Source organism: Danio rerio, chromosome 8 (assembly GCF_052040795.2).
Source record: "Danio rerio strain M-AB ecotype USA chromosome 8, GRCz13ab, whole genome shotgun sequence".
NCBI classification, from domain to species: domain Eukaryota; kingdom Metazoa; phylum Chordata; class Actinopteri; order Cypriniformes; family Danionidae; genus Danio; species Danio rerio.
Genome location: NC_141028.1, coordinates 22,734,981 through 22,756,102, shown reverse-complemented (window position 1 = coordinate 22,756,102; position 21,122 = coordinate 22,734,981). Strand labels below are relative to the sequence as shown.

At 35.4% G+C, this 21,122-nt stretch overlaps 1 protein-coding gene and 1 long non-coding RNA gene across 3 annotated transcripts; both read right to left on the bottom strand.

The window, feature by feature from the left end:
* Positions 1-1,913: 1,913 nt before the first annotated feature.
* Positions 1,914-20,662, bottom strand: fzr1a (fizzy/cell division cycle 20 related 1a). 2 transcript variants are annotated; one of them, XR_015496926.1, is made up of 14 exons: positions 20,478-20,662; positions 19,673-19,789; positions 18,097-18,228; positions 17,938-18,001; positions 15,314-15,444; positions 15,154-15,233; positions 10,706-10,889; positions 10,527-10,592; positions 10,303-10,405; positions 9,112-9,595; positions 7,742-8,825; positions 7,542-7,646; positions 3,417-3,509; positions 1,914-2,468 (listed from the first exon to the last, which is right to left on the bottom strand). XR_015496926.1 is itself a non-coding variant. In NM_200253.1 (14 exon segments), coding segments are annotated over 13 exon segments (1,488 nt in total). In that variant the 5' UTR covers positions 19,742-19,789; positions 20,478-20,654; the 3' UTR covers positions 2,066-2,426.
* LOC147842623 (uncharacterized) lies at positions 15,535-17,543 on the bottom strand. Its single transcript, XR_015497829.1, has 2 exons — positions 16,785-17,543; positions 15,535-16,638 (listed from the first exon to the last, which is right to left on the bottom strand). It is a non-coding gene; the product is annotated as an uncharacterized LOC147842623 (long non-coding RNA).
* Positions 20,663-21,122: the final 460 nt, after the last annotated feature.

Below are 21,122 nucleotides of genomic sequence, written 5' to 3'. Positions count from 1 at the left end.
AAAACAAAAACTAAAAAGTAATAAAAATGCTTGAAAAATTGTTTGTACTTTGACAACCTTGTGTTGCAGTTTTCACTTACAAGTTTTGAGTTACAGTTTTTCATAATTGCAAAGAAGCCTTCATAAAGTAATTGGTCTCACCGAGTCAATACATCCCAAAAAAATGCATTGGTATTCGTTCACTTTTAGAAATAGTATCGGTGCATCTTTTTCCTTCATGGATGGACATTGAAAATAATAATAATAATAGTTGCTCATTACTTGTCAAATGATCTTTAATAACAGACAAAGCTTTAGTAACAAGGTTAATTTTTTTTTTAAATGTATTCACAATTGCATGGAGCCACAGTACTGTCAGATCCATTCTTTCCTAATGCTGGGGTCAGGAGGAAAGTGAAGCAAAGACTATTTATCCAAAATCTGGCTTTTGTCATAAGAGCATCTTTTTCTTTATTTTTTGCACAAACCTACTATTGTCTTACTTTAATCAATAGACAGAGCTCTCAAGGCCTGCTTTACTCTGAACAAGTGAAGACTGCCATCACACACTGGTGAGACAATACTCTGCAAGTATTACAGAGTCATATTAATGCCCTGTTTGATTTGTTTGTGCAGGTGGGATCAGCCTGCACAGTTTGTGCTGCCGGAGATGCAGAGAGAAGGACTGACCTTCCAGCATTGGCTCCAGAGGTGGAGACTTGCTACTAAAGAATCCTGATTTAGCTCTGGATAAAGCGAAGTTTACATGTATCTGTACAACGTTCATACTTTATTAATTCTCTCTTGTCTTTGAATAACCACGTGAGTAGTATAGTTTTCTAGTTATTACTTTGTACATCCCTGTTCAAGAAATATTTTGGGCAAATAATAAAAAATAATAAATGGAGCAATAATAGACACTGGTATGAGGAAGCGGTTCAATGACTTGTTTTCTGCCATTTTAAATTTTGTCATGCATTAATTTTCCTTCAGCTTAGTCCATTAATTATCAGGGGGTGGCACAGCAGAATGAACAGCCAACTATTTCAGCATGTTTTATGCAGCAGATGCCCTTCCAGCCGCAACCCAGTACTGGGAAGCACTCATGCACTCATATACTCAGACACACAGACACAGACACACACACACACACACACATAAACACACACACAGACACAAACACAAAAAGAACGCACCGACAAACAAAAAGCAACAGAAGAGCATTTGTCAGGACCGGTTTCCTTATTAGTTATTTTAAGAGGCATGATGCATTCCTTAGTCTCTTTTTTCTTTTTTTTTAAGCTGAACCCATTTGACCGAAACCAAATTATCATGTATATCTTTTTCTATATTTATTTACTAGATTCCATTTTTTACTTACAACTCTATTCGAATTTTTAAATTTGAGAATGATTTTTTTATTGAATTTTCAATGTATGTAACTTAATTTAAATTTTTTTTAAAGTATGAGTAATTTTACTGTTTCTGAATTAGTTTTATATCTGTAAAATTATAGAACAGAAAGTTGTAGTAATAACAGTTAAAAACAAAATACAGTATTACTTTTAAAGAGCACCTTGTTTACCCCCTTTTCAAGATATATGATGAGTCTTTTGCAGAGAAATGGGAGGAATTTAGATTCTGTTTTGATGTTACAATTTTTAGAGACTTATTAAGAGACTTATTGTGGTTCTATCACCCTAATATGAATGTGACCACAATACCTACACACAGTCCTGTTCAAACAGCTTCATCATAGATGCCTTTAAGAAACTCTTGCTATCATGCAATAGTATTTTGGTCATAAGTTAAACTCTTAATTTGACGGGTGTACATCATGTATAATGTGCATACCCCCTTATAAATGGTAAAACATTACTGTAAAGACACTGTGGGTAGTTCCTGTGTTCAACAAATGACACTTAAACATGACATTTCTTTTTATCCAGGGTGCTTTATAATACTCAATATCAATCTTAAGCAACTCAAGTTAAAAACTGAATTTTCTTCCATAGACATTTTTTTCACCCTCACAATCAAAAGATCACTCATTAGAATGCTTTACAAATGATTCCAGAGGCAGCTGTTCACAATGGCTAATTTTTTTTTTCTTTTTCTTTACACCCTGATTCAAATGGCATTGTTTCTGGCTTAAGGCTTGGATAACATACGTCATACATCTTGGACATGTCTTTGTATCCAAAGGAAAAAAAAAACAAAAACAAGCACACATAAAATCATGAATGAACTGTACACATAAAAGTAAACAACATTTAAACTTAAGATGAAATGTCAGGGGAGAGAAAAACAAAGTGTGGATGAAAGCGAGAGAGAAAGAGAGCAAGCAGTAGATCTTGATCTTTAATGTCCAGTCTACTGTATGCGACTGATGATGATGAAGAAGAAGAAGATATGCTATAAAGATTCAATCTGTTTTACAAGCCCAATTATCGTATTCTGGTGAACAAGTTTAAAACTGACACAGATTCCTGAAAAACAGAAGAAAAGAGAGAATTAGCCTATTATATGAAGAAACATGAGTTTAAAGGTGCAGTAGGTGATCTGCCTAAATGCTAACTGGCTAGCATAGTATCTTTGAAACAGTCCCTGTCGTCCCACCCCACTAGATCATGTCATTCACCAGTAAGAAAACTTTACAGTACTGTATTATACTATAATTCTGAACGAAAACTGTATTATATCTAGCACGCTTTCAGTTGTGTAGCAAGCAAAACTTGTCATAATGTGCAATATTTCAAGCTTGGTGGTTGGTCAGCGGCGTGCAGGAATTACACTTGTTACTAAGCCATACTTGCAAACTATTTCAGAGCGAATATTCAAAGTAGCATGATAAACAATATAGGGATAACAACAGGTTTATTGTTCAAAAATAAACCAATGTGCATATAAAACCAACTTCACCTCAGTAAAGCAGGCTAGGCGGAATGGTGATATTTACTGATGTTTTGTTGCTAAACTAAATACAAATCTACATTATTAATGCTGTAAAAGGTAACTTATGAAACTAAAAACAGATTTCAGTGGCTGAAAAACACTTGTGTGCATAAAACCCATTCGTAAAACATCTACATCAGCTTTGTGTGACTAAAATACTTTTAAAGTATAATGTTACCTGTCTAAAAGAAATACTTCAGCCATAGTGTTTACCTTTCTCCAGCATGCAAAACTAACTCCAATATTGATTTTAAGTTTTAATTCAGCATTTGTTATTATTGCTCTCGCTCTCGTACATTTTTTAGTCTTATGCCTTACCCAGAATGTAAAAATACAAATAAATACATTTAGATAATTTACTTTAATCATTACTATTCAAATGTGTAGAGACTTTCCACCAGCACAACAAACAATGTTTCTGAAGACAATCACCTACTGCACCTTTATTGGTTATTAACAATAAAGAAATGATATACACATACCTTTGTTGATCGTGTTTTACTAAATACATTCCAAAAGCGCAGAGTTTCATCGCCTGCTCCCGTCACTATCGCCTCTCCATCTGGAGACATTGCCTTTAAAATCAAATCATAAAAACACAATTTTTAAAAATGGAGGATAAAACAAGCTACAATCCAATGAAGCATAGCAGACAACAAAAGAAGTCCATCGAATCTACTCAAATATTTCAATGATTTGTGAGCATATGGAGACACACTTGTTTATGTCATTCAATGTTTTGTGTCATCTTCTACAGCAATATGACTAATATAGTGATTATTTTATAAATACGTATGGAGGCACTGATAAGATTTTTTGTCTGATACAATATTTAAAAAGCTTCAGCTGATTTTGATACTGATATTAGTCAATTGCATACAGTGCTGCTAGGGCTGCACAATGTTGTAAAATTCAATATTTCGAAATTTTTTTTATTTTGTGATATATATTGTAAAATATGAATACAATTTCACCAGATGACTTAATATCTCTATATGGAGAGAATTTATAATGTTAGATTGTCTGTGATGATTCTGCAGTGGGTAAGTGCATCTCCATAAAATATAATAACAATCTATACATTTTTGGGTCCCCAGACACATTTTCGATGTGGTCTGTGCTATTTGTGCGTTCATGTATTTGCATGTGTTATAAGTATTTTCATGCATAAAATTCTATAAATACAATTAAGAAAAAGATAGAATTGAAATAAAGTATTTTATCGCATCCCCATCTAATATTTAATAGTATTCAAGTACAGTAACTGAATGATAAAAATACAAATAATTCGATAAAATGAATCCTAGTTATGCTCAAAAAAGGTACAATTTCTTACACTTGAATGCTTTTAAAATACATTATACAGTAACAGGCATTTAAAAAACTGCAAATTTTAAATTATAATACAAACTCAACATTGCAGATCCTGTGATGTGACTATTGCGAATGATCACGTTGCGATATCAATGCTGAAATGATATATTATGCAGCCCTATACAGTGCTATGCAGAACTAGCTAGATTCAGGCTAGATCTACTAGCTAGCATAAAACTAGTTTTACTGAATATGGATTGGATCAAGTTAAAAATTAATTGCCCAAGATTTTTTGGGGCCGATCACACAGAATGTGTTTTTTTGTGCCGCCATTTTTGCTGTTGGTCGATGTGCACTCGCAGAAAAAAACATCTCTGAGCGGAAAAAGTGTATTATGTCAATCATGTCTTTTTCCTGCTCCAATTAAATGAAAGCAGAGGCGGGGTTTCCGTTGAGGTGACAGAAGTGTTTGTGTTGTCCAGATGACAAGACGCAGCTGATTCAGCTGTTGCCTGACAACATAAAAAGTGTGTCGCACTTCTTTTTTTCTTGTCAACAAAAAGGCATTGCGGTGTGCCTCATGTTTTTGGAACGTAATATTATTTTCAGTGGCGTAAAATCACACGGGGCGTCAGCGTCAACGCTTCCCATTCACTTTGAATGAGTTATGTCAGGCGTTGCCGAACTGCATTGTGGATCCGTCGGCGCCGCTCCAGAGGCGTTGATCGCTGCAGAAGTTGGGACCAGCTCAACTTTTCAAGCGCCGATGGAATCAGATTGCTTTATGCAAATACACCAGTTAGACAGTGGCCTATTGCTGAATGAATTTCATTGGCTGACGCTGCTATGACAATCCCATCAGCCCCAACTTCAGACACGCCTTCAGTCAAGCGTTGACGCTGAAGCCCCGTGTGAATGGGCCGTTAGAGAGGAACAAGTGTTAATATAAAAAAAATATGACAACATGACAATCTTCAAGGGTGATTTTTGCACTTCACTGTTTTGGTTAACTTTTATTTGACATTTAATAGGATCTATTTATTTAATAAACAAATAACTGTTGTAGCTAGGCTATATGTAAATTATACATTTTGCTGCTCCTGAATGTTCCATCAGTTTCTTTTATTGTCTAAGTTGCTTTAAACATCGATAAGTTTGGGTTACAGATGAACAATTGACATTTTGTACATATTAGCTGCAGGTCTGATATATAGAATTATAGAGTTATATTTAGATTTTTTGCTAGTAATTATTGATTCTGCTCTGAGAAAAATGTTGGATTCTTAAAAAGATGTGCAACTCATATCCTCCATGTAATTAATAAACCACCAGTATCTGCTCTTTTCATACACTTGCTGATATGCTGATAGCTTTGATTTATTCCAAAATCAGCCAATATATTAACTTAAAATAAATGATTATTAACACAAAAGCATATATCATCAATTATCAACTGCTGAGTCTGAGTTAAGTTTCCAATAAATCAACTCTAATTCTACCCCTTAGCCTTTCACCTTATCTCTATTTCAAGGGCTATCTAGCTCTTACCCTTACCCTACGCCAGGGGTCTCAAACTCAATTTACCTGGGGGCCGCAGGAGGCAAAGTCTGGGTGAGGCTGGGCCGCATAAGGGATTTCACAAAAAAAAGTCCTCAAATGTCATTATTAACAGTTTTAATTATTTCTTCTGAACATGAAGTGTCCTGAACATTAATAGAACATTGAGTGAAGATTATGAACAGTTCTTCTGAACATGGCATCTTTTGCCTACTTCTTGCTGCCAGAGACTTGACAGCGCTTCTTCTCACAAATCTGAACCACATTTGGCTTTAGAGCGGAAGCAGTTGAGACCCTCAGTATGGCTTGAAGATGATCATCATTAAGTCTAGACCTGTACTTTGACTTATTGAAGTCCTAGGGAAAAAAGTGGGGGAACTCACTCAAAACTTCCATTCCCTCACCTAAAAAAAAGGCGTATATATGTATAAATAAAACACCCCCATCCCACTCCAGTCACATCAGTCTGTACCAGTCTGTATCTACCTATAATATCAATATATATAAGATGCAGGGCAGGCACGTGCACACATAGGGCTCAATCTGTGCAGAGCACATGCCCTTTTTAGTCTTGCATGGAAAGTGCCCTTCCAAAATGATCAAAAGTGCCCCCGCGACGCGACACACCCTCGGTCCCTTCAGTAGGCGCGTGAAAACACCGCTCTTGAGTTCACGCACAACAACACAGCTGATCAGAACACGCGCGACAACGCACATTGAGTGACAAGCGCGCTGTGTACGGATAGAATCAGCGGAGAGCGCTCTCTCTCCCTGCTCCGCTGATTCTGTCAGAGTACAGCGGTCGGCGCGGGCCACAAAATATTGCACTGAGGGCCGCAAATGGCCCGCGGGCCGCGAGTTTGAGACCCCTGCCCTACACCTTCAAGATAAAGTAAATTGGGACACCCCTACCCCTTCACGTGAACCCACAAAATGAGGGGTAGGGGTGTCCCAATTTTCTTTATCTTTAAGGTGTAGCGCTAGATAGCCCTTGATAGATTTTTAGGACCACATTTGAACCCAAGAGGTAAGAAAATTTCCAGAATACACCAGCCACAACAGCTGCAGCCGGATGGACAAATTAGTATTTTTTTGTCACTATTACAAATTTTAACAACAAACAAACACGTTGTAATACATTCATAACCACGCTCATGTTTTAACGTCGTGCTTTTTAAAAAAACACTAAAATAAAAAACTGCTCAATTTCGCTATATGTAATCCCTAATTATAGGGATTTATCATTTATAATTATACTCCTGTTTAGCAGTTCCACAACATACTGACACTCGATGACACCCGAATACCCTGTCAAAAAAGTCTAGTGACGGAGAATGAGCTTTTTACAGTGTCTGGTGTAATGTTAATGTTGTTTTCTTTTATTTACATTAATGAAAATGGCCACTGTGTAAATACACAGTACAGTTACAAGCTTATTGCCACATTATATGGGTATGATAACATGATATTGTTGGCTTCAGTGATTTCCTGAAGATAAATACCCAAAAATAACACACCTGGAATAACTACAGCAGTCGCAATTGTAGAGCGATCTCGTATAAAGCAAGAGCTCACGCTGTCATATGATGACGTGTGCAGGTGCTGTAGTGGTGTCCCATTTCTTAGGGATACATTTTTAAGTTGGGTACAAAAATAGAATTGGGATTGGGCCAACAAGTTCGTATGACTGAAACCCGACTTATGCACTCTTGAAATAAATCAGCGAGAGATCTTACCAGATAAAGCACCCTATAAGAGTGGCCGGTCAGTTTGGCTACTTGAGTGAGTGAGGGATATTTCCACACCAGGATCTGATTCTGAGAGTAACCGTGTGTGCTGACCTGCAGAAGACAGACATAGGATCATGTAAGACGTTGTGCATGTAAATATAATACATGTATGTAATCCTCATCCAGACTATTCAGAATGAGCGCACCAGTTCATTGGTGTGTTTGGACCAGGCCAAATTGCAGACTTGAGAGCCGGTGTCGATGCACTGCAGTGGCTGTGCTGTGAGAGTGTTCCAAAAGCGAATGCAGCGGTCCGCCGTTCCCCCTCCAGACGCCAGTAGCCCGTGTTGATGAGGAGACCAGGCGATGGCCTTCACTGCTGCCAAGTGTTCAGTGTACTGCTGCATCGGTAACACACTTGAGTGATTCCAAACTAACAGCTGCAAAGAGAACAGCAATGCTTACAGTCAGCTAAATAATCGTTTTGTCTCTATAGACGAATAACTGGTTTGTAAACATTCAGGATGCTTGTGCATCTAGGTAGCAGAAAAACCAGAAACACTAGCATTCACAGCAAGGAAATGACATCCGATACGTACAGTTTGTTGTTGTATAAGTTATAAGTTATATTGATTATATATATTACTTACATAATGCTTTCAGTGTATTATAACAGCTTGTCACCCAGTTTTAAGCACAGTTATTCAGCAAATGTAACGTTAAAGTGAGCGGCGTTTGTCTGACAGGTCCATTTGTGATAGCACCCTCCCAATGGATATTGCATAAGACGAAATGACTGAGCATCCAGCCCGAAATACACAACTATTTCATTAAAACTCCAACTGATTTCACAAGAGAGAAGTTAAAGGCCTAAAAGTCTTTGGATGCCTACAATGTTGTTCTGTGTGGTGATGTGCAAGAAATAATGCTCCATGATTACCAGATTTAAAACTTTGTAGCGCTAAAAACTGAGGTTCTGCCTAGCCAAAGACAAAAGAAGACGGAACAGCACAAGGCCTGGGTAATCATCAACAAGTAAAACTGCATTCTGACATCGAACTGGACCTGTATGACAGGGCGTGTGAACTTACACTTTCACATTTCATTCTTAGCATTCAGTGCCCGCAGTTTAATTAACCATATTTAACTGTTTTTGCTGAAATCATTGCTGCAATCAAAAACGAGTAATGAGTATGATTCAGCATAGCGTGAACTTGCTTCATATGAAATGAGAACTGCAGAGTCGAGCATTTTTAATTAGGTCCTTACTCCATTCAGCTCTTACGATGGCTGTTAACAGCACAAGGCCTGGGTAATTATCAACAAGTAAAACTGCATTCTGACATCGAACTGCACCTGTATGACAGGGCGTGTGAACTTATACTTTCACATTCCATTCTTAGCATTCAGTGCCCGCAGTTTAATTAACCATATTTAACTGTTTTTGCTGAAATCATTGCTGCAATCAAAAACGAGTAATGATTATGATTCAGCATAGCGTGAACTTGCTTCATATGAAATGAGAACTGCAGAGTCGAATATTTTTAATTAGGTCCTTACTCCATTCAGCTCTTACTATGGCTGTTAACCAAAAACGTCTGCGGTTGGCATAAAAAGCAGTGTGGTGTACGGTAAAATGTAAGTTTTCTATTTTTGGACTTTCGTTTTTGACATCCTACAGCATAACACACATGTTTGCTATTGCAACCGGTATGCGCGGTTGAACCCATGTGACCCCGTGATATATATATATATTTTTATATGACACATTTGTATACATTACTTTAAATGTTTACTTGTGATTTTTACATTAGAGGATCCAAATGGTTCCAAGTTGAGTGTTCATGATGGTTAAGTTCAAGTTTAAGTGGTCACCTTATTGTCATTTCCCCCAGAGGCGAGCAGCTGATGGTCAGTGCTCCACTTGAGTCCGCAGACCTCCTGTCTGTGGCCCTGCAGCCTGCGCTCTGACTGCAGAGGAGGAGTCCTGATATCTCTCTGGAGGATCATCCTGTCACGACTGCCTGATGACAACTGATCTGCATTCCATGCTAATGCACCTGAGGGAAGAGTTTTTAGAACCACGTATGCCTTTGAGTCACACAGTGAGATAAGAATATGAAAGACAATAAGCAGGAAATCAAAAATTTGACTGTTGACTTTTCTTTGGTTGTGTTTCCTTTAGTAGTCAGTAGCTATGTTTTCATCAACCTATTTTAATGTGCATTTTCCATATGCTCATAAAAAAACGGTTGATGAAAACGCCATGATGCGCATAAATTTTGAAACATCCGCATAACTGAGTAGGATAAACTTTTTATTTGATAAGAAAAAATGCAAATAAACAGCGATGGAAACACCTTTAATCGCCCGATAAAAGTCTCACTGTATATATATATCTCCAACAATAACCTAAAGAGAAACTTTTAATAGTTCCCTCTTAATATATTGTAAAGTGTAATTTATACTTATGAAACCCAAGGTGATTTTTTAACTCAGCATGAGCCAATCAGTAATCCGATCCAGCAACATTTATTATTATAAATGGTGAAAATGGTTATGCTTCTATTTAGGTTTCACTGCATAAAAAAAGGTAAGATAATCAATTTCTACAATGATTTTAGCAAAATAACGCAAGTCTTTAATGTCAATAATGAATTTAAAGATTATTTAAATAATTTTTTTAAATAACTACAGTTTGACCAATAAATGTAAACAAATTATCTTGCAGCTTAAATGATTAAATTGTTTCCTTAAAAACTCTTACCAACTCTTGCAGTGTGTCCCTCCAAGGCAAACAGTTTTTTGCCAGCCGTGGCATCCCAAATTTGTACAAAGCCTTTGTGTGTTCCCACAGCGACAAGATTTCCCTATAAGAAAAGCAGTGCAGAAATCTGTCAGATCCCAAAACCCAGGAAAAGACTTTATCAAAAAAATAAATAAATAAATAAAAATCTAACAAATAATAAATGTCACAAAACTTTAACCCACCCTCTCTGACCAGCCCACAGACGTGACGGAATCGCCCTCCACTGATAGGTCACATAGCCGCGTCACCTACAAACAAAACAAAGAAATGTTTTCCTTAAATACTAGAATACACTTATCAAACAAGCAATTTGATTTATTTTGATAGAAAAAAGTTGAATATAACTATTTATCCTTCATACTTGACTGGTGCAGGCACTCCATAAGTAAACACATGTTCCCAGTCCCACACTGAGAACATTTAAAGAGGACCAGTCCACTAAGTTGAGGTAGAAGTCGTCCTGTAGCTCTGGTGCATCAAGCACCTTAAACGGAATCTTAGATATTTTGCGTGTTGGTTTTCTTGGTGACCGGAGAAGCTTCTGACTGTAAAGAAAAACAGTAAGCGATTAAAATAATGCTTTTTACTTGTATATACAGTAGCAGTCAATATAATAAAAAAAGAAATAGAGAAGCTAATAAAAAAATTGTCCTAACTCTGGATTCACACCAAATGTTAATTTAATATTCGCATGAGTATACTACATAAAAAGTCAATGCATATGCGCTAATAGAGACAAATTTCTGCCAGGCAACAAGAATGATGTGAAATGCCTGGCACATTTGCCGCAAATATATGGAATCTGCCACAATCATGACTCCCACACAAGTTAAAATAAACAAGTCAAATTGGATGGAAAATTTGCAGGAGGAAAAACACAAAAGCGTCCTGTGAGTAATCTAGAGTGATCGATGCTATACTCAGGAACTCTTTGGGTTTGGTGTGAACCGGGCATAAAAAACAGTGTAATGTTCAACACACAGAGTTGTTTTAGGACAACTTTCAGCTAAAAATGTTGACTAGTGTATATATGTAAAAACGCACTTTTATAGCTGTAGGAAAAATTAGCAAAGCACTTAAAAGTTATATGGATATGTTAGATTACTAAGGATAAGTTTTAAATAAAACAATAATCATTTAAAATTCTTTTGGTAGAATATAAAAATGGGATGTGATAAAAAAAAAGTGGAACAAATTTAAGACTTTTTTAGACTATTATGGGTGAAATTTCGGACTTAAACAAGGCTAAACGCTAAGGATTTTTTCTAATAGCCCAGTTAAAAACATTATTAAAACCATTAAAAACAAATGTTATTGTAAGGAAGATAATTAAACCATATTGATAGTGTTAATAAATAAACTTTTGTTAATTTTGTATTTATATATTAATATTCTTTTTAGCTTAGTCCCTTTATAAATCTGGGGTCGCCACAGCAGAATGAACCACTAACTTATCCAGCATATGTTTTACGCAGCAGATGCCCTTCCAGCTGCAACCCAGCACTGGGAATAAAACTTTTTATTGAGATGAAATGTTAGTGATTGGATGGGTGTTGGCCCGATTAGGTAGCTTTACAAAATAAAGACCTGCTTAAAATGATTTAAGATCTACAAAAACAATATTTCAGCTAACTTAAGACTTTTTAAGGCCTAAAGTTGTTTGTGAAATGTAAGGAATATTAAGACTCGGCATTTCTCATTCAAACTCATTCAGTTATGACCCATATCCGATTTGTACACTTTCGAAATCACATGAAATATTGCACATGCTTAGAGGACTTTTCTTTTGCATTTCAATTTTTGCAGCTCTACAATAACATTCCAGAATATTGCTTAATGGCTATTAAAGTATATATATTTATAAAACATACAAGATGTTCTCTCGTAATCACTTTTATACAACTATAATATATAATCTGTAAACTCTGACTGAACCCTGACCTGCATGCTTTACCAATTTTTTACTTTTGTAAACTTTTACTAATGGGCTATATGCACGCATTATTCCGCGTTTTGTCTAAGGCCGCGGTCCAGCTTCCGGTCCGGGTGATTTTAAGCGGAGGTAAGCAGTATTATGGCAGAGTCGTTAATTATTTACTCGCTGTTTGCGAGTAAATTAAGGTCAACGATGTGCAAATGATTGTCCGGATGTGCACTACAACACCGCAGAGCAAACTTGAGAAAGGTTTTAAGTTTTATGCATCTTCATACCTGTGCAATTATGAAGGTAAGTTCAGCTAGCCTGTAGGCTAACGTCAATACTTTTCTAACGATCTGTCCATCTGCAGCTTTATCACGTTAGTAAAAAATTATCATATGTGTACGTAATTCTGTCTCAAAGTGTCAGGTAAAAACAGGGCAGGAAAAATATCTCAGTGAGAGCTCATTACTACCGATAGATCTATGAAGAAATCTGAGTCTCTCACCAGCTGAGAGTAGTACAGCATACATGTGAAGTTATGTCCCATACATATTTTAACTGTTCTAAAGTGACCACCACTGTTCAGTTCGGATAATTACAGAAACACAGATGCTGTCTTAGCTTGTAAGCATGATTATTGAGCAAGATATATTAGGAATAAAATAATACAATGCCGTTCCATCCACAACAGACAAATAGCACTGTGTCACTGCTGAGATTTATTGCTGAAACAGTGGAGATGACAGATGCAGTGTAATAGTGTAGATGACATGCTTTCTATTTAGTCTATAACATTGTAATTAAATGGGAGGGTGACCCAAAACAATAAGGTGTCATTAGTTAATTTCACATCAATAATTTGTCTATTGCAATATTTATTAGTTTTTTTACGTTAATGAACAAATGCTTATTCATTGTGCTTGTTAACTCACAATGTAATAGCTAATGTTAAGAAGCATGACTTTGGATTTTTATTCATTAGTAAATTAGTTTAACAATGCTAACTATTAAATATTAAATAGTTCTTTTAATAGTGAGCAAATACATTAACTAATGAAACCTTATTTTAAAGTGTGACAAAAGGGAGCTACTTTTAAATGATTTAAAATAATGATTAACCGTGTAGTTTAATTTGATGATATTGCTGCAGATGCCTTTCAAAAGAAGATATTTTGAAGAAAGCTGAAAACCTGTAACCATCGACTTCCATAGTAGGAAAAAGAACTACTATGAATATCAGTGGTTGCAAGTTTCCTGCTTTCTTCAAAGTATTTTTGTTTGTGTTAAACATCAGAAACAAACTCAAACAGGTTTGAAACAAGTGAAGGATGAGGAAATAGAATTTTCAGTTTTGGGTGAACTGCCTTTAATGACTCTCTTTAAAAACCTATTAATATTCTTGTTTCTGTTTTCTAGGTAACATTATGAGATTCAGAGCTAGAAATTTTTGTGTGTTACTCCATCCTGGAGCGGACATCCGTCAGAAAATCCATGCCATCGCCTGCTAGTTATTAGCTCCTGCTCTTGTGTGGCTGAGAGTGGGATATGCAAACATTTGGTTGCTTTGCTTTTCCAGACAGCCCATTACTCTGAAATGTGTAATGTGTGTTGTCACATGAACAATTGTTTGGAATGGATCAATTATGTGTTAAGTTCCATGAAACAGATGGGTGTTGATTTATTTACTTAATACGTATCAGCCCAAATATCTCTCTATGCACAAGTTACAGAAGAAGCACCTGATTCAAGAAAACAACTGATTCAATGTTATTGTTTCTGTTCATCTGAATAAAATATTTTTTCAAAATGTTACTTTTTTTGACTATTTTTATTTCAAATTTATTTACAGTGAATTATATTTGATATGTACAGTGAATAAAATAAAGGTCTTTATTCTGAATTAAAAAATTGCACTTAGAAAGTAGCTTAAGAAATGTTTATGTATATTAATGTTCAGTTTTTTTTACTTCAAAGGCAATGAAAACAAACTATTATTTGCCATAAAAGCTCCTTTCTAACAATGTCTGCATCCGGTTGGCACTCGAGCCTCGATCAGTTTGCTAGACTGAAAATGTCAGCTACACTCTTGTCTTTTTCTGTTTCTGTAAAATTCTTTCGTTTAATATCAACAACCCACCTCTTCTGCACGACTTTGTCTTTTGGAAACGTGTGAAAACTAAGGTAAGAGTTCAATTTCTGACGCTGTGCGTTGCTGAACACAGCAGTGGTAGCTATAAGTACTGTTCTCACGTCTTTGAAATGACACTTTTAAACGTTTAGATGTCATATTTATGTAGCTGACATAAACATACATAAGTGGGCTATAATGGCATAAAACATTAAGACAACTGTCCAAAACATTACTTGTTTTTATCAGTAGCGCTCCTGTTGTAGCACTGTACTGTACGATCGGCGGAAGTTGGCTCGGGGTCTTAAATTTTACCGGAAATGCGTCAGGCGCCGCCGTGCATAGAGCCCATTAATTGTTTATAGATGTAATATTCTTGATTTCAGAATTCTCTGACAGCCCTAATAGTGAGAAAGTGCTTGTTTAAGGATCAAGGAAAAAGGCATATGCTGTTACACTGTACAGATCTGTACAATTAAAAGGTAGGAAATGAATAACAGTATAAAAGAGAATCTAATATGAACATTTAGATGTCCAGATTACAAGCATGTACCTGATCTAAAAAAAAACACATTTGGAAATGTATGAGATAAAAAAAAAAAATCACATCTGATCTGAGCCAATTTTTTGTGTTTATACCGACCCAAATTCCAACCCTTATCAAATATGGAAAAATGTGCTTTTGGTACAAAAAGCCAACTCAGAAATATTGATTAATACAATTAATTTCCCCCTTTTTTCCTGATAAGAGTCAACTTACCTTTTGCTGCTAACAGGGGAGAGGGAGTACGGTGAAACACTGTTATCATCGGGCGTGGATCTTTTGGCACTGAGCGAATACTGAACATACAAACAAAGTGCACTGTTCGAATTAAGAGCACTCAAATAAACAAATCCCAGGATAAAGAAAAGATGCTTACACTAAAGAGGCTTCTCCGCTCGGGTGTGGAGGGCTGTAGTCTTCTATCTTCTGTTTGTGGATCCAGAACCTTCTCAATGCCTGCTCCGAGCAACTCGTTCTTCAGGAGAGCAGAATACGCCAACCCGTCCGCTGCCAAACAACAAAATGGTTGAGCATATTATGAGAATACAAACAATCAAAAATGCAGTTCATTTAAAGCAGAGACAATTTCTCATTGCATTTTTATTTTTTTTATGCTCTATTTAAAATAGGGATGCACCAATCCTGATACTTGGATCAGATATTGGTTTGCTACCGCATATTTTTGCTGGAGCGGGTATCGGCCAGCTGGTACCAATCCAAATCCGATCTTGCGCATGCGCTACATTCGGTGTAATTTATAAGCCAACAAAAGCCATGTAGGTAGCCTATTATAAGGCACTAGAAAGTTGTCATGTAGACCTACTATGTCCCAAATGTTCTGAAGCCATTTTATAGTTTAATGTGAAGTAAAGAGGAATATTCAAGTGTTTAAATTCATATTCAGTTCAGCGCTTCCCGCTGCTGTGCTTGTCAATCATTCTCCGTTCATTCACAATTCAAATTATTATAATTATTACCTGCTCTTCACACACAAAGTAGGCCTACCCGAAACTTTAAATTAAAAAAGGCTCAATAATACATTGGACAGATCCTCAACACACTGATTTCTTCCCTTTGTGCTGCTTAGAAAGAGTCCACAGACACTAAAGGGCTGCACGCTGTCACTCAGTGATGCATCAAGTGCTTCATTCACGCACCGTCTGCACAGACGGATGTGCGCTGCTCCGTAAAATTATTCTCTTATTATTATTTCAGAGCTGCGAGTAGTTTGTAAAGCCTGGCTCATTGCGGTCAAAGTAGTTGATTATATTAATAAAAGTGAAACTGACAAGCGCAGTGTGGATTGTCATTAACAGAAAAGGGAACGTTTATTAAGTAAAACTTGCCTCATACAGTTTAGCTTAGTCTGCGTCAAACCTGCAGAAAAATATCAGGCTTTGCTAAAAGGCTGGTTATTTTACCAATGATTAGGGTCAATAGTGGTAGCCTAGTGCATATTTCAAAGAAATCTTAATATTAAAAAGGAAACATAAGCTGAACCAGAACAGATCAATGTCATAATGAATGCTCGAATACAATAAAAAAAAACACACACAACACACACAAAAACAAAAACGCACAGTATCAAGATTGAATCTGTATCGGTTGATACTCAGCATTTTGGTATCAGGATTGGATCAGTTCTAAAAAATGGCATCGGTGCATCCCTAATTTGTTGTTGGCATGAAGATGATAGTCAACCTGTGTCATTTATTGCAACTGGTCAAAATAACAACTGCTTTTATTTAGATTTTTCATGCTGTGATTAAAAATCAGGTGTAAGGTTATTGCAAACTGAATAGAAATATTTTCGTCCATAATTTTTGCACATTAAAAATAAATTCTACCTTATAGTGTGTAAATCGTATTGACACACTGCCACTAAAACATTCGTCCATCATTAACCAGTGTTTTGACAGTTCAGAGCTACAGTACAAACAACATGTCAACGCGGCCACCATCTATTCTAATGTCTTTCCGCTTGTTAAGTCGTGACATATGGAATAATGTTTCCGGGTACAAGCCGCTACTCATTTGAATTGAGAAAATATTCATTACAGCGCTTTGTAAATGTTTATTATTACCATTTGATAAGTCTCCCATAGAGTTTGATAGAGTGCTTGGACCCAGAAGCCGCTTCACGTGACGTCACACTTAACAAGTGAACAGGTACAGCCAGACTCTGTTCAAGATTTATTTACGTACGTAATATGTGAAATATCACAAGCAATGTATTAAAATTTAACTGATTTGCAAAAAAAAACTTTGCATTTTGGGATAATCATAACGCAGCTCTTTGATAATAAGCTGAACTCTCCTTCCTCTCTATGCAGTATTGAATGAACACAATATGCAGCCAATACCTTTTCTTTTTCAACTTAGGAGAAGTCGGGAAACAAAGCATCACTTCTTGAACTGACGCCAAAAAGTTTTGTGTTTTTTCATAACGGATTAATTAATACGCATCGGACTCAGTGTGCAAGGTTTGTTTACATGACAAATTTTTCACATATGAATACAAAAAAAATGCATGCGAAAATTTTGGACTTCAGTTTGCAAATACCTGTATTCCACAAAATAATGAATTCTTAAAAAAAATGAATTTCGGAAAAATGAATCTAAAAATGTCTAAAAACACATTTTTTATATTTTTATTTTATAAATGACAAAATACAAAAAGTTATAATAAATGTTATCATTAGTTTTTTTACTCAAATACATTACTGCATTAAAAAAATTAACAAAAGCTGTATAACTAAATCAGACAAAATAAACAAAAATATTTAACCTTTAATATTTATTTTCTTAAATCATAAGAAAAAAAATGACACACTTGTAAAATAACACAATGCACAGCAATAATAATGGTCTTTGATGTTATGCACATTTCTCATAAAGTGATAAGACTAACGGAAAACTTATCTTCTAAACTGACGTTTGTCATTTGTGATCAGATTTATAAAGAAAGAGGAAATGAACAGGGTACTTTTCTAGGCTCACCTTTTCCACTATCTGATGTTGCATCTTTGGTTTTTTTATTCTGGCTTGGCGACTTTTCATTCTCCTGTAATGAGGGCAAAAAAAAAAAAACATTAACTTGATGCTTTTCTACTAAATGTTTTTAGCGTCACTGCTAATATTTTCATATATTCCACCTACATTTATTCTGTGGAAATTGATGCTCCAGTTGGCCCCAGCTCGGGATGGTATAAATCTGTCCCCATGTTTGCTTGGCGATGACAAAGGTGACTCAGGTGTCGGGGTCAGGTGACAGATCACATCTTTTGCTTTCTGTATACAAAAAAAGAAGTAATCAGATAAATTTATTGGTCAGAAAATAGGTAAAAATATTAAAACTGATAGTATAACTGATAAGTAATTAACGCACTATTTATGCTAGGGCTGGGCCAATAAACTATAATATATCAAATTGCGGTAACATTTACGTCAATAACAATAAGCTCTGGACTTTTTTACTCTATATTGATCTAAGAGCCAATCACACAGCAGAAATATGCAACAATGGGAATCTAAAATTGTGCTGAAATTAGAGATGTACCAAATTTTCAGGCACTGAAAATTAACGGCCGAAAATATGTTATGCCATTTAATGGACCCTCTAATTTTTGTGTCATAAGTTACTCTTTTAAATCTGGAAGCATTACCAAATTGTATAGAAATATACATCTTCATAGTTACATATGGAAAATAATTAGCTTCTAAGATTTAAGACATTTTAAAACTTTAAGACCCTGCCGAAACCCTGGAGATTAAATTTTTCGGCCAGCCCTAATTTAAGCAGTTTCCTGTGGTTCCAAACCTTTGAGCTTCAGTTAAACACAAATACATGTATTTTAAAGAAAGCTGAAAACATGTAACCATTGAATTCCATAGTAGGAAAAACAATGACTGAGGATAAATTGGATTTATATTTACACATTCATTAAGTGACAGCCTGTGACATGCTCCGTATATCATGGTGCTTTGAATATTTGGTCTGAAATCACATGCAAGTATGACTCAAAACAACATTAGCACTATTTATTTAACTGTGAACAAAGTTGTAATTTGATATTCGTTGGCTGCTAGTATGATTAAGAATTTGCAAACTATAGTTTTCTAATATTTTATTTGGTAACATGACATTGAAACATCAATTTATTTTTCCCAAATAAACTAACCACAGAGTTATGGGATAAGAAAAATATGAATCTGTAGACATACTTAATAATTTAAATGAGGATAAAAAACATGCGTTATGATTGTGACCAAAGAAGTATGTGTGTTTAACGTATATAACATACTTTGTAAAAATTCTGTGAATGAAACTGCACAAAACAAAAGAAATAATGCTAATCAAAAGCATGAGAATTGGCTCACTATAGAACAAAATTATTTATTAAAATAATTATTAATTTTTTTGCATTTATGAGGAAAAATCTTCATTATAGATGTGAAATTGCCACTTTTGTGACTTTGATAAATCAAATATAATAGTTTGAAAACATTGAAAGAACATTTTTTAGTATGTTACAGTACTGTAAAAATTCAAGCTGACACAAAAAACCCAGAAAGGGTTTCACTAATTTGGTGAAAACTTTTTTTTCATGGTATGGTTGACATTTGCATGGAATTGCAATGTAAATGAGGACAGAATTAACATATTTGAGTAATCAAAAAACATCTAGGTCATCAAATTAATTCAAGTTTGCAGTATTCCAGATGACAGACTAACCATAGGGCTGGTGTTGTCATTTTGGACGTTGATCTGCCGCAGTAACCGGCGCTCATAGTCCTGATCCATGGATGTTATTCTAAAATATGGAAAAGTGGAGATCCAGGGGTGCCTGAACTGCAGGGAAAACAACAGATTTTTAGAATATAGAAGATACAATTTTAGAAGGTCATGATGATGTACATGAATAGTTAAAGGTCTACACTTGAAGTATGGTCATTTGTTTGCTGATTAACGAGGCAGAAGGGTGTAAGTCTCGTCAGCAGATGCCATCTGTTCAATGCCACATAAACAGGTGTTAGTGAACAGCTGCTCAATCGACATCCTCCAAACAATAGCAACACAAAACAAGAATATGCTGCAGTTGCCACTTCACGACGATTTAATAAGAGACAATGCGCTTTTGATACAATCCTTTGTAGACTAAACCAACAATGACAGCAAATCTGCTGATATATATTTTAAAACTGCAACACGAGGACGTTAAATGCTTATTCAATAACGGGTGACGTTAAAACAAATAACCAACGTAAAGCCAAAAAGCAACTGTCCCACATTCATTCTTAGCATTGAATGCAGATTTACGAGATTCCTTTGTCAACAAAGCTAATTATCAACATTGGTGTCATTTAACGCAGAAAAGTCGTTTTATTGCATATCAAATTAAACAAAACTCTGTATATACATGAAGTAAACAACTAAATATTTAGCGTTTATACGCCCTGGCTATAATTATCTTGGTGTTTTGTAATGGATTACTGAGCGGCTAGTAAGGCTAATTTGATCTCACGGTCATCGGACCTACCTTGACAACGCTATTCGGCGAATTTCTAATCTGATCGGCTCAACCTCGATCGAAGCAAAACCGACGACTGTAAATCTTGGGGTGAAATGGGAAATATGTGATTAATAATGTTTTATTCGCCGCTTCGATGTTGTTAGCAAGACGAAGCTGTTGTTGTCGATGGCTCCGCAAGGAATCATGGGACTGAGTTAAACGTTGACGTCACGAAATTTGAAACAAAACAAAAACGTTAACGTATTTCTTTTTTAATTGCGAAGATTGGTACATTATTCTGTACGAAAAAAATCCATTAAATTATATATGTTTGAATTGAATATATTTGTAAAAAAATGTAAAATCTTGCACATTATGATAAAGAATTATTGAGATGAGATTCAATTCATGACGACTGACGTGTACTCATGTTGTACTGTCATTTTAAAACTGTTTTATATATATATATATATATATATATATATATATATATATATATATATATATATATATATATATATATATATATATATATATATCATCATGAGTATTTTTATTATTTCTTTGTAAATGAACACTAATACATAATAGTACTGAAGTAATAACATCTATTGATCTATAACTAAATACACTGTTTACATTACTAGTGTAACTGGTTCAATTAAGACAGAA